At 41.8% G+C, this 13814-nt stretch overlaps 1 protein-coding gene across 5 annotated transcripts in view; it reads right to left on the bottom strand.

Annotated features, from left to right (window-relative positions):
- LOC128692842 (G-protein coupled receptor GRL101) overlaps positions 1–13814 on the bottom strand; it is a 104285-nt gene that overhangs the window by 17583 nt on the left and 72888 nt on the right. For 3 of the 5 annotated variants that reach the window (XM_070092072.1, XM_070092077.1, XM_070092073.1), the window contains exons 15-18: positions 13460–13574; positions 12079–12153; positions 3869–4012; positions 2945–3016 (exon numbers count right to left, since the gene is read on the bottom strand). In XM_070092072.1, the coding sequence (XP_069948173.1) occupies positions 2945–3016; positions 3869–4012; positions 12079–12153; positions 13460–13574 (406 nt within the window). The remainder of the gene's footprint in view (positions 1–2944; positions 3017–3868; positions 4013–12078; positions 12154–13459; positions 13575–13814) is intronic. The other 2 variants (XM_070092075.1, XM_070092076.1) reach the window with 1 other exon arrangement.

Raw genomic sequence — 13814 nt, 5'->3', positions numbered from 1 at the left:
AGCCAACTAGGGGAAATAACCTCCTTGACTTGGTTCTTGCCAGTAGGGAAACACTAATTAATAATCTTGAGGTTAATGATGAGCTTGGGGAAAGTGATCACAAATCACTCAGTTTTTAATATATCATGGAATTCCCCTAATAATGGCAATCAAGTCTCTGTTCCTGACTTTCGCTTGGCTGATTTCATAGGACTGAAAAATTACTTAGGTGGGCTGAACTGGAATGACCTGACTAAGGGTCAGGTAGGTGGCGATGGTTGCCGATATGACGCTTTCCAGGACATAGTTCTAGCTGCTCAGTCAAATTATGTTCCAAATAGGGAAATCAGATCAAACAAAAATGATCCTAAATGGATGAATAGATTAAAATATCTGATTGGTCAAAAGAGAGGTATATATAAGCAAATCAAAAGAGGAGAGGGGCAATTAAGAAATCGATATATTCAGTTAGAGAGAGAAATAAAAATGGGAATTAGAAAAGCAAAAAGAGATTATGAGGTTAAAGTTGCAAGAGAATCGAAGACTAACCCAAAAGGATTCTTTCAGGTATACAGAAGTAAGATCAAGGACAAGATAGGCCCACTCAAAAGTTCCTCGGGTCAGCACACTGACAGTGATAAGGAAATGTGTAGAATTTTTAACACATACTTCCTCTCAGTTTTTACACAGGAGGATACCAGCGATATTCCAGTAATGATAAATTATGTAGAACAGGACGATAATAAACTGTGCACGATTAGGGTCACAAGTGACATGGTCCTTAGGCAAATAGATAAATTAAAACCTAACAAATCCCCAGGCCCTGATGAACTGTATACAAGGGTTCTAAAGGAATGTAAACAGGAGCTTAGCAAACCTTTGGCTAATCTTTTCAACATATCACTACAAACTGGCATGGTGCCAGATAAGTGGAAAATGGCAAATGTGATACCTATTTTCAAAGCAGGCGACAGGTCCTTAGCTTCGAACTATAGACCAATAAGCCTAACCTCCATAGTGGGAAAATTTATGGAATCAATAATTGCTGAGGCAGTTCGTAGCCACCTTGAAAAGCATAAATTAATCAACGAATCTCAGCATGGTTTTACAAAGGGGCGTTCCTGCCTTACGAATTTATTAACTTTTTTCACTAAGGTATTTGAGGAGGTAGATCATGGTAATGAATATGATATTGTGTATATGGACTTCAGTAAGGCTTTTGACAGGGTCCCACATCAGAGACTATTGAGGAAAATTAAGGCACATGGAATAGGAGGAGAAATTTTTTCCTGGATAGAGGCATGGTTGACAATTAGGCAGAAATAAGGGAGAAATCAGAGTGGGGAAGCGTCACGAGCGGTGTTCCACAGGGGTCAGTGTTGGGCCCCCTGCTGTTCACAATCTACATAAACGACATAGACGAGGGCATAAAGAGCGACATCAGCAAGTTTGCCGATGACACCAAAATAGGCCGTCGAATTCATTCTGACGAGGACATTAGAGCACTCCAGGAAGATTTGAATAGACTGATGCAGTGGTCGGAGAAGTGGCAGATGCAGTTTAATATAGACAAATGCAAAGTTCTAAATGTTGGACAGGACAATAACCATGCCACATATAAACTAAATAATGTAGATCTTAATATTACGGATTGCGAAAAAGATTTAGGAGTTCTGGTTAGCAGTAATCTGAAACCAAGACAACAGTGCATAAGTGTTCGCAAAAGCTAATGGAATCCTTGGCTTCATATCAAGAAGCATAAATAATAGGAGTCCTCAGGTTGTTCTTCAACTCTATACATCCTTGGTTAGGCCTCATTTAGATTATGCTGCACAGTTTTGGTCACCGTATTACAGAATGGATATAAATGCTCTGGAAAATGTACAAAGGAGGATGACGAAGTTGATCCCATGTATCAGAAACCTTCCCTATGAGGATAGACTAAGGGCCCTGAATCTGCACTCTCTAGAAAGACGTAGAATTAGGGGGGATATGATTGAGGTGTATAAATGGAAGACAGGAATAAATAAAGGGGATGTAAATAGGGTGCTGAAAATATCTAGCCTAGACAGGACTCACAGCAATGGTTTTAAGTTGGAAAAATTCAGATTCAGGAAGGATATAGGAAAGTACTGGTTTGGTAATAGAATTGTGGATGAGTGGAACAAACTCCCAAGTACAGTTATAGAGGCCAGAACGTTGTGTAGCTTTAAAAATAGGTTGGATAAATACATGAGTGGATGTGGGTGGGTGTGAGTTGGACCTGATAGCTTGTGCTACCAGGTCGGTTGCCGTGTTCCTCCCTTAAGTCAATGTGGCCTGACCTGACTAGGTTGGGTGCATTGGCTTAAGCCGATAGGAGACTTGGACCTGCCTCGCATGGGCCAGTAGGCCTGCTGCAGTGTTCCTTCGTTCTTATGTTCTTATGTTCTTTTTATATTTTTCTTTTTTTCCAACAAGTCGGCCGTCTTCCCGGACTTGAGTCCTGGAAATGGGAAGTACAACGCCTGCACTCTAAAGGAGGGGTTCGGGATATTAGCAGTTTGGAGGGATATGTTGTGTATCTTTATACGTATATGCTTCTAAACTGATGTGTTCTGAGCACCTCTGCAAAAAGTGATTATGTGTGAGTGAGGTGAAAGTGTTGAATGATGAAAGTATTTTCTTTTTGGGAATTTTCTTTCTTTTTGGGTCACCCTGACTCGGTGGGAGACGGCCGACTTGTTAAAAAAAGTAATATATATATATATATAATATATATATATATATATATATATATATATATATATAAAATATATATATATATATAAATATATATATATATATATATATATATATATAATATATATATATATATATATATATATATATATATATATATATATATATATATATATATATATATATATATATATATATATATATATATATATATATAAGGTTGTAAAGCGGAGGTGTAACTTACAGTGTAGTGAGGGAGGAGAGACCGTAGAGAGCCCAGCCCTCCAGTGCTAGTATTGCATTCCCTGACAAGTGCCTGTAACACGAACATTTTTATTATTATAATTATGATTGGTTTATATTAATAATAACTATTATTGTTTTACTATTTTTATCATAATTATTTGTTTTTATAAATACCGCTGGTAAAAATTTAAGTAGCAGTAGCAGCAATAGTAGTATTAACAGTAGCAGTAACTATAGTTGTTAAAGTATTAGTAATAGTAGTAGTTTGTTGCTGCATTATTTTGCTGTTTGTCGTTGTTTGTTGTTGTTTGCGATTGTTGTGGTTGTCTGTTGTTTTGTTATTGTAGCTGCTGCTGCTGTTGTTGCTCCTGTTGTTGGTGAATCTGAAGTATATTACCGAATGACACGTCATTATTCTAAATATTTTTTCATGTGTTTATGTGAGAGATAAACCCTACACACAGCAGCATCAACGGCAGGTGACACACGGTCACATCTGACACATGACACCTTAGGGACAGAGAGAGAGAGAGAGAGAGAGAGAGAGAGAGAGAGAGAGAGAGAGAGAGAGAGAGAGAGAGAGAGAGAGAGAGAGAAATGGAGGTAGTGCGAGAGTGAGCAGGTAAGAATGATTATTTTATTACTGTTTTATTATTATTAATAATAATAGTAATCGTCATACTAGTAGTAATCGTAGAGGTCGGTCGTGATAGTAGCAATATTCAAACTAGTATATATTTGGAAGCGCTAAACCAGTAGGGGAAAAGGAGTCTTGATGCTTGAAGCGCTCTTCTTCTAAGGAAGTGGAACTATCCTCCCCTTCTTCGTCTCGAACCTGGTTACCTGCTATTCCACAGAGGATTAGTGAAGTCCCCCAAGGCACCTAAATGGCACTTACACAATTAGAGGTGGCATTACTCACAGAGTTTTGAGGTTGACCAGCCCGAGGAAGGTGGAGTTTGCGACGCTCCTGAGGTAGTTGTGGCGCAGGTCGAGTATCCTCAGTCGACTCAGGTGGAGGAAGACGCCAGCAGGCAGAGTTGACAAGCTGTTGTTGCTTAGGTCCCTGCCAAAGAGATACATACTCATATGGGACCGGGAGCTATGAATCGAACCCTGCAACCACAAACAGGTAAGTATATACAGACACACACACACACACACACACAGACTGGAACTAGCATATAAACTCTATCTCTATAACACAACAAAATACCAAGAGAATATCAAAACAATTATTTCCTGGCAGACAAGTTGTGTCCTGCAGCCTCTCCATCACGCTCTTTCAAAAGACTAAAATATATCTCGCACATATTTGCATAAACTTTCACTGGGTCCTGAGCGGTTTCCCTTTGAAACATAACCGCTGAAGAAAACTTCGCCATTCTGGACTCTTTATTGGAGATTTTAAGTTTAAACGACGATACTTTACTAAGCTTGAGGCGAGCACATATTTTCTCGGCTTTCCCAAAGTTTCTACACATTTTTTATTAGTTTTGACGGGAAGGGCGTATGGTGGCCTGGGAAGAGGGGGGAAAGCAGCGCGCCCCTCAGCCCTGTATCAGGTCTGTGTCAAGGGGAAACACTCATATTGATGGCTTTCCTATTTTCCCCCTGCTTTCTCTCTATGGGGAAAAAACCTACAATTGATGCCCCTGCCTTCATCTGCAGTTATACTATTTTTATACATTACAGAGTGGGTGGGTCTCCAACACCTGGTTTAACCTGGCTTCCCGGGATTTTTCACAAGTCACGTCAAGGCAAGATTACCGTGTGTCTAGGGTAAGGGAACCTCCCGCCCATGTGTCTAATGTAGGGAAACCCCTTGTCTAGGGTAGGAATACCCCCGTGCGTCTAGGGTAGGGTCACCCCCATGCGTCTAGGGTAGGGACACCCCCCGTGTGTCTAGGGTAAGGACACCCCCGTGTATAATAAAACTTAAAGGCCAGTCATGTTATTAGTCATATTACAATCATGTTATTGTAATCGTGTTATCACGATTTCCTAAGTCATGATGACTTACTTTTACACTTATACCTTCATCCTTTCACGTACTAACTCACTCTCTCACACACAGTCATATGACAAAACCGCTGGGCAGTCATACGATGACCGGCGCAGCGGAGTTTTTCCTCGCATCACCGAGACCTTCAGCTGACTTAATGAACCTCCTGTACAGAACATCACATAGTAAGATGTGAGAGTAAGTTTTTCACTTCACATAAGCAACATTAAGAAATCGTAATGATACAATTACAAATAAACCATACCACGGGTGGGGTTTGAACCTGCGGTCAGTCTCAAAACTCCAGACCGTCGCGTTAGCCACTGGGTCAGCTAGCCACAATAAGATTCATCCAAGTACGTATATTTCTACACCATAGGAAGGTTAGCATAGGCACCACTGTGACCACAAATGCAAGTTTTTACAGACGAATCTCCCGCTAGCATGGCCGTGACGAACTCTAGCTCAAGTCCCCTCAAAACCGTCAACATGACTCACGAAATCGTAATAACACGATTGCAAACAAACCATACCACGGGTGGGGTTTGAACCCGCGGTCAGAGAGTCTCAAAACTCCAGACCGTCGCGTTAGCCACTGGGCCAGCTATCTTAATATACATAATTGGATGAATATTAAGCTAGCTGGGCCAGTGCTAGCGGGAGATTCGTCTGTAAAAAACTTGCATTTGTGGTCACAGTGGTGCCTATGCTAATATTCCTATGGTGTAGAAATACCTAGTTGGATGAATTTTATTAAGCTAGCTGGCCCAGTGGCTAACGCAACGGTCCGGAGTTTTGAGATTCTCTGACCGCGGGTTCAAACCCCACCCGTGGTATGGTTCATAGGATCAGAGTGATGTGTACCGATCCTAGATAAGAAGAGCCATAAATATATGAAACGCTTGGGTTGACGCGGAGTCTAAGTTGGTGCGAGTGTTTGTGGGTTTCGATTTCCTAGCGAAGGGGATGCAAACTCTTATCGGGAGAATGTTTCGCTTTGTATCTAATTATTTCTCAAATCATGACTTTATGAAGCTCTGCACGGAGTGGAAAACTGTCCCAATAAATGCTCATCCTGCCACGTGCGTGCTGTCTTCCTAGCGAACAAGCTCTGAGTGGGGCAGACGTGGTCATTATTAGCACCGTTCTCCTTTAAGCCCGTAGAGAAAATCTTTTCCTCAGGGTTTTTCCTAACCTTTGTCGGCGAGGTGATAAAGCCTGACATACACAGCTTCCAAGTCGTAGTGTCGAGCGAAGGCACTATTTTTCTCCCCCTTTTTTCCTTTTCTTTTTGAACGTCCAAGAATCGATATGTCGACCAGTGAGACGAAAGGCACAACACTAACCACTTGGCTTCGTGCATAATTATCACTCACGTTGTTGCTTTATCAACTCATTCATTTCAATAACTTTCAGTTTGTTTAGATAAGTCATTGTTGTATACTATTTTGTGCATGATTTTTTCTAAAAATAAAAAGTCAATCTTTGAGGGCCATTCATCGCTGCAATTCTTTTTTTTATATATGTGAAGAGGTTTGCATGAATTAGTTCTGGCCTCAATATAAAACTTTTGATTCTCTCTAACTTGGAAAATATTTTGTTCTAACTTGGAAAATATTTTGCAAGGTTATAAAAATTTGGTAACAACGAATATACACGCACCAAGCATGTAAATATACACACACACACACCAAAAATGTAAATATATATATATATACACACACACATACACCAAGAACTTCAATAATTATAAAACTTCATTCCCTGTGGATTTATGTTAATTCTTTTAATTGTTTCCTCCCACTGTAACATAATTATAGTGTGTGTAGAATCATAACAATGTATTTCTATTGTATTTTAACTGCACAGATCAGAGGCTAATATTTTTTCCCCGTCAGGTAAAGAAAAAGATGTTGACATTTACACGAATGTCGTCATTAAATTTCTAACTGCAAAAAAAAAAAAAAAAGCAGCCAAAGAGTGCAAAATCATATGAGTAAAGATCTGATAAAGAGGAAAGTATGGCAAAAGGCGATCTTTACCAGCACGACGTTTCGCCTACACAAAACTTTGTCAAGTACTGAGTTGTACTTGGTAGTCTCGTGTGAGCGAAACGTCGTACCTGTACTTGTCAGCTCTGTTATACTTCAACCTCAAGTAAATATCTGTTCTTCGCTCGTCTTGTATGGCCCTTTAAATTTAATAATAATAAAGACGTGTTACAAGAAACGTTAAGTCAGTATACAATTATCTTTTCGCAGCTACAAAAAAAAATGCTGAGGTTTTTGTATGAGGATTATTCTTCAGGTTTATCTGAATTTAATATAAATTCAATCTATACAAATATAAGCGTGCAATAAACATGGGTCATTGTCTAAATGAATCCACATAAAGGAAAAAAAAATATAAACGAGTATATCAGGCTATCCGAATGATACGCTATATTTCAGCACCGGTGACCAGGACCACAGTGCGAGGCTGTCATATACAGCACTCACCTTACCTACTATTTTAACATCTTCACTAGGGTATCGCATGTGCCGATCTACATAATTTTAGACAGAGGGATATATTCCATTAAATAACACGCATTGGACGGCCGCCTCTTGCTCAACTAATTCTCGTAAAATAAGGACCGACATCTCATCTATTATAACGACGCTTAACCAGCCTATTACCCGCCTCCACACCTTGTAACATATATACTTACCTTCGGAGACAGGCTATAATAAATTTCTCTAGTGGGATCCTCTATAGCACTTAGGAAAATGTTGTGTGTTCCTCTGAACATTTGAGATAAATTGGGTCCAATTAAAGCTCGCTTTGCTAAGTGCTTCTGTAGGTGTATCGAATTCCTTTAAGTGCGTGGAAAAAGGAATAAAATAGTGTCGTTTATTGTGTAGGGAGAAAGATTTTAAGTCGAGAGCGAGTGAACATACAAGATGGTTTGGTTGATGTTTGGTGGGTGGTGACTGGTACCAGGCTGGTTGATTCGCAACCAGTGGTTGATGCTTGGTGTGTGGTGGTTGCCACCAAGCTGACTGCTTCGCAACCAGTGGTTGATGCTTGGTGTGTGGTGGTTGCCACCAAGCTGACTGCTTCGCAACCAGTGGTTGATGCTTAGTGTGTGGTGGTTGCCACCAAGCTGACTGCTTCGCAACCAGTGACTGATGCTTGGTGTGTGGTGGTTGCCACCAAGCTGACTACTTCACAACCAGTGGTTGATGCTTGGTGTGTGGTGGTTGCCACCAAGCTGACTGCTTCACAACCAGTGGTTGATGCTTGGTGTGTGGTGGTTGCCACCAAGCTGACTGCTTCACAACCAGTGGTTGATGCTTGGTGTGTGGTGGTTGCCACCAAGCTGACTGCTTCACAACCAGTGATTGATGCTTGGTGTGTGGTGGTTGCCACCAAGCTGACTGCTTCACAACCAGTGATTGATGCTTGGTGTGTGGTGGTTGCCACCAAGCTGACTGCTTCACAACCAGTGATTGATGCTTGGTGTGTGGTGGTTGCCACCAAGCTGACTGCTTCGCAACCAGTGATTGATGCTTGGTGTGTGGTGGTTGCCACCAAGCTGACTGCTTCACAACCAGTGATTGATGCTTGGTGTGCTTGGTGTGTGGTTGCCACCAAGCTGACTGCTTCGCAACCAGTGGTTGATGCTTGGTGTGTGGTGGTTGCCACCAAGCTGACTGCTTCACAACCAGTGATTGATGCTTGGTGTGTGGTGGTTGCCACCAAGCTGACTGCTTCGCAACCAGTGGTTGATGCTTGGTGTGTGGTGGTTGCCACCAAGCTGACTGCTTTACAACCAGTGTGCTATGTTGAATTTATGCAACCAAACTTTAATAACTCAGTTCCCAGATGTGTAACCCTTACGAGTTTAGAGCATCCCATGAATGTACACTATGTATATGCACTATGAGTTGTGTAACTGTTTATATATATCGAGAGATGTGTATCTCTCATTGTAAATACACTGAAAGGTGTATGCTTAAGTGTATTTACAAAAAGAGGTGTGTGTATCTGTGTATATACATATGCCTATATGCAACTGCTGTTAACTTTAATCCCCCATTTTAGAAATTTAAATATCCTTAACTACTGATGTGCAGGTTGGAAGCCACCTAACCCTAGTGCAGTCGATGTTCTGCAAACCCCATAAACCACTCAACCCTCTGCACACAAACAATTACGTGACACAGTATAATAATCTTGCCTCACATGAACCGATATTTGCATCATGTTGAGAAACTCTCCCCGTGTCACATTAGGCTAACAACAAGAATCAAAATTACAACATATTAATATGTCAACCTACTCACAAGCTCTTCAAGCAGTGAGTGGGAGTGATCATGTCGGAGGATCTCACCTTCAAGGACCATAACATTGTATCAATCGCATCTGCTAGAAAAATGACAGGATGGATAATGAGAACCTTCAAAACTAGGGGGGCCAAGCCCATGATGACACTCTTCAGGTCACTTGTTCTATCTAGGCTGGAATATTGCTGCACACTAACAGCACCTTTCAAGGCAGGTAAAATTGCTGACCTAGAAAATGTAGAGAACCTTCACGGCGCGCATAACGGAGATAAAACACCTCAATTACTGGGAGCGCTTGAGGTTCCTGAACCTGTATTCCCTGGAACGCAGGCGGGAGATACATGATTATATACACCTGGAAAATCCTAGAGGGACTAGTACCGAACTTGCACACGAAAATCACTCACTACGAAAGCAAAAGACTTGGCAGACGATGCAACATCCCCCCAATGAAAAGCAGGGGCGTCACTAGCACGTTAAGAGACCATACAATAAGTGTCAGGGGCCCGAGACTGTTCAACTGCCTCCCAGCATACATAAGGGGGATTACCAACAGACCCCTGGCAGTCTTCAAGCTGGCACTGGACAAGCACCTAAAGTCGGTTCTTGACCAGCCGGGCTGTGGCTCGTACGTTGGTTTGCGTGCAGCCAGCAGCAACAGCCTGGTTGATCAGGCTCTGATCCACCAGGAGGCCTGGTCACAGACCGGGCCGCGGGGGCGTTGACCCCCGGAACTCTCTCCAGGTAAACTCCAGTGAGAATAAATTTCCGATAAAAAGCTAATACGATTTCCAGAGGTGCGCAGAGGAAACAGAAGTTTATGGTTGAATAAGAAGAGATTAAGCTGCGACGTGTGATGTCCCTATGTGCGATTCAGTCAGGAAGAAAAGTGAAATTCACAATACAGTGAATGTAACAATTCACAACAATACCATGACTGGAACAATTCATAACTAACCTACACTTAGGAAAGAAAATTTTGGACAACGTCTAAGTATGACCTGCACTAGATATTATTATTTATATTACATGTCATATGCACACACACACGAGCTGTGAATCGACACCTGCAACCACAACACACAGGGGTGGGTTGATTGCATTTTCTTGGACTGCAAGAAGGCCTTCGACACAGTTCCTCACAAGAGACTAGTGCAGAAACTAGAGGAGCAGGCGCGTATAACAGGAAGGGCACTGCAATGGATCAGAGAATACCTGACAGGGAGGCAACAACGAGTCATGGTACGGGATGAGGTATCACAGTGGGCACCTGTGACGAGCGGGGTCCCACAGGGGTCGGTCCTAGGACCAGTGCTATTTCTGGTATATGTGAATGACATGATAGAAGGGATACACTCAGAGGTGTCCCTGTTCGCAGATGATGTGAAGTTAATGAGGAGAATTAAATAGATGAGGACCAGGCAGGACTCCAAAGAGACCTGGACAGGCTGGACACGTGGTCCAGCAACTGGCTTCTTGAATTCAACCCTGCCAAGTGCAAAGTCATGAAGATCGGAGAAAGGCAAAGAAGACCGCAGACAGAGTATAGACTAGGTGGCCAAGGACTGCAAACCTCGCTCAAGGAGAAAGATCCGAGCATGTCTCCGGAGGCACACAACCAGATAACTGCTGCAGCATACGGGCGCCTGGTAAACCCGAGAATAGCGTTCCGATACCTTAGTAAGAAATCGTTCAAGACACTGTACACTGTATACATCAGGCCCATACTGGAGTATGCAGCTCCAGTTTGGAACCCACACGTAGGCAAACACGTCCGGAACTAGCAACAAGGCTAGTTCCGGAGCTCAGGGGTATGTCCTACGAAGAAAGGTTGAGGGAAATCGGACTGACGACATTGGAGGACAGGCGGGTCAGGGGAGACATGATAACGACATACAAAATACTGCGTGGAATAGATAAGGTAGACAGAAACAGGTTGTTCCAGAGAGGGGACACAGAAACAAGGGGTCACAATTGGAAGCTGAAGACTCAGACGAGTCATAGGGATGTTAGGAAGTATTTCTTCAGTCATAGAGTCGTCAGGAAGTGGAATAGCCTAACAAGTGATGCAGTGGAGGCAGGAACCATACATAGCTTTAAGACGAGGTATGACAAAGCTCTGGAAGCAGAGAGAGAGAAGAGGACCTAGCAGCGATCAGTGAAGAGGCGGGGCCAGGAGCTGTGTCTCGACTCCTGCAACCACAATTAGGCGAGTACACACACACACATACACACACACCCACCCCTAGCTCGACGCTTGCTTTGCATCAATTAACATCCATGGCTGAACGGATAGAACGTTCATTTCACAAATGGAATTCCAAAGTTCAATTTCCGGGCTGGGTGAGACGTATAATCGTCTCCTTACACCTGTTGCCAGTGTTCACCTTACGGTTAACAGATGGCTAGGTGTCAGTAGACTGTTGTGGGTCGCATCTTGGTGAAAAGGAATGTGGGAGAAAGGCAAGATAAAATAAGATTTATTCGGATTTTTAACCCGGGAAGGGTTAGCCACTCAGGATAACCCCAAAACGTTAGTGCGTCATCAAATCAATCTTGTCCTCCAGGATGCGATCCACACCAGTCTACTAATAACCCAGGTACCTACTTGCTGCTAGGTCAACAGAGACAGCAGGTTTAAGGAAACATGCTGAGGCTTGAACCATGGACACTCATTGCGTTGCCAACCAAGCCACACAAGTTAGGAATGGGAGATGAAATGAGCCGAGGTAAGATAGCACCTATTTTTATTCACTGCAACCAGCACCAAAACCACATAAATATCATAGGAGTACTTACAGAAAAACGATGTGCCGGTACGGTAGGAAGGTGGAGATATCTAGCGTGTGGTTGAGGTAGTTCCCCGCAAGATGGCTGCCGAATATAAAGAAAACATACATATGGTGATTCTCAGGAAAAAAAATTCAATAAACAATGTACGCTAACTGATGAGCACGGTGCAGCGCAAATATATATATATATATATATATATATAAGTATACACACACACACAAAGACGACTGACTGCTCGAGAAGAAGTGTCAAAATGGGGAAAATGACGGAAAGGATAGAGTCAAAGGTAGCCCTGTTCTCAGATGTAAAAATAATGAGGAGAATGCAAACACATGAAGACCAGGAAAGACTTAGCAGAACTGGATAGGCTATAGGTCTGGTCTGACGAGTGGCAACTGCTAATCTCGATCAAAGAGAGGGCTCTTGAGATGAGTAATGGACCGAGCATATCGCCTGAGGTGCACATCAGCTGAATAACTGCTGCAGCAATAGCGCACCTGGCAAATATAAGATAAACCTTCAGAAACTTAAGCCAGGAGTCATTCTTGACACGGTATACAACGTACCTTGGGCCTATATTGAAGTATACAGCACCAGCATAGAAACCACACCTGATCAAGAATGTCAAGAAACTGGAGAAAGTGAAGAGGTTTACAAGTCTAATCCCAGAGCTAAGTGCTTGACAAAGCTCCTGGAGAGCGAAACGTTGCCACAATAAAATGTCACATTAACTGCACTTGTGTTCTTTTACTTAACAATGTGTATGTTCTATAAGGAAAGATTGAAGGAGATAAACCCTGATAACATTAGAGGAAAGGACTAGGGAAGATATGACAATTATGTACAAAATACCGAGAGAAAGTGATGGGGTTGACAGGGAGACGGGAAAACAGGAACACGAGGGCATTGCTGGAAGCTGAAAACAACAGGGATTTTAGGAAGTATTTTTAAATTTTAGCTTGTTCAGGAAATGGAACTATCTGGACACGGCTTCAAGAAGAGGTTCGATAAGGCCCTCGAAGCCATGAGAGAGTAAACCCAGAACGGCCAGCGAAGAGGCAGGGCCAAGCGGTATAAGAGTCGACCGTACATCCACATATACCTGAGTACACAGAGTACACACACTATATATAATACTAATATATATATATATATATATATATATATATATATATATATATATATATATATATATAATATATATAAATGTATATATATATATATATATATATATATATATATATATATATATATATATATATATATATATACACACACACATACACACATATACACACACATACACACAGTAACATATGGCGTGATTATATACAAAGGGTAAGTAATGAACCTTGAACGCTTAAGAAAGGCTTCAAGAGGTACTTACAAGCGAGAGATCTGAGGCTCTATATCAGAGGGCAGAGAGGTCATGCCCTGGTTGAGACAGCTGATGCTTATGTCTCTACACTCACAGTACGGCGCAGACGCTGAACACGAGAATGCTGTAATACAACACAGCAGAGAAATGTAAATACAATATAACTATAATACAACATAACTAATACAACATAACTGTAATACAACAGATTACTGTACTGCAACAGATTACTGTACTACAACAGATTACTGTACTACAACAGATTACTGTACTACAACAGATTACTGTACTACAACAGATTACTGTACTACAACAGATTACTGTACTGCAACAGATTACTGTACTACAATAGATTACTGTACTA

The sequence above is a fragment of the Cherax quadricarinatus genome, chromosome 38 (genome assembly GCF_038502225.1).
Source record: "Cherax quadricarinatus isolate ZL_2023a chromosome 38, ASM3850222v1, whole genome shotgun sequence".
In the NCBI taxonomy this organism is placed as follows: domain Eukaryota; kingdom Metazoa; phylum Arthropoda; class Malacostraca; order Decapoda; family Parastacidae; genus Cherax; species Cherax quadricarinatus.
The sequence above is the reverse complement of the archived record's forward strand: the minus strand, read 5'-3'. Positions and strand labels throughout refer to the sequence as shown.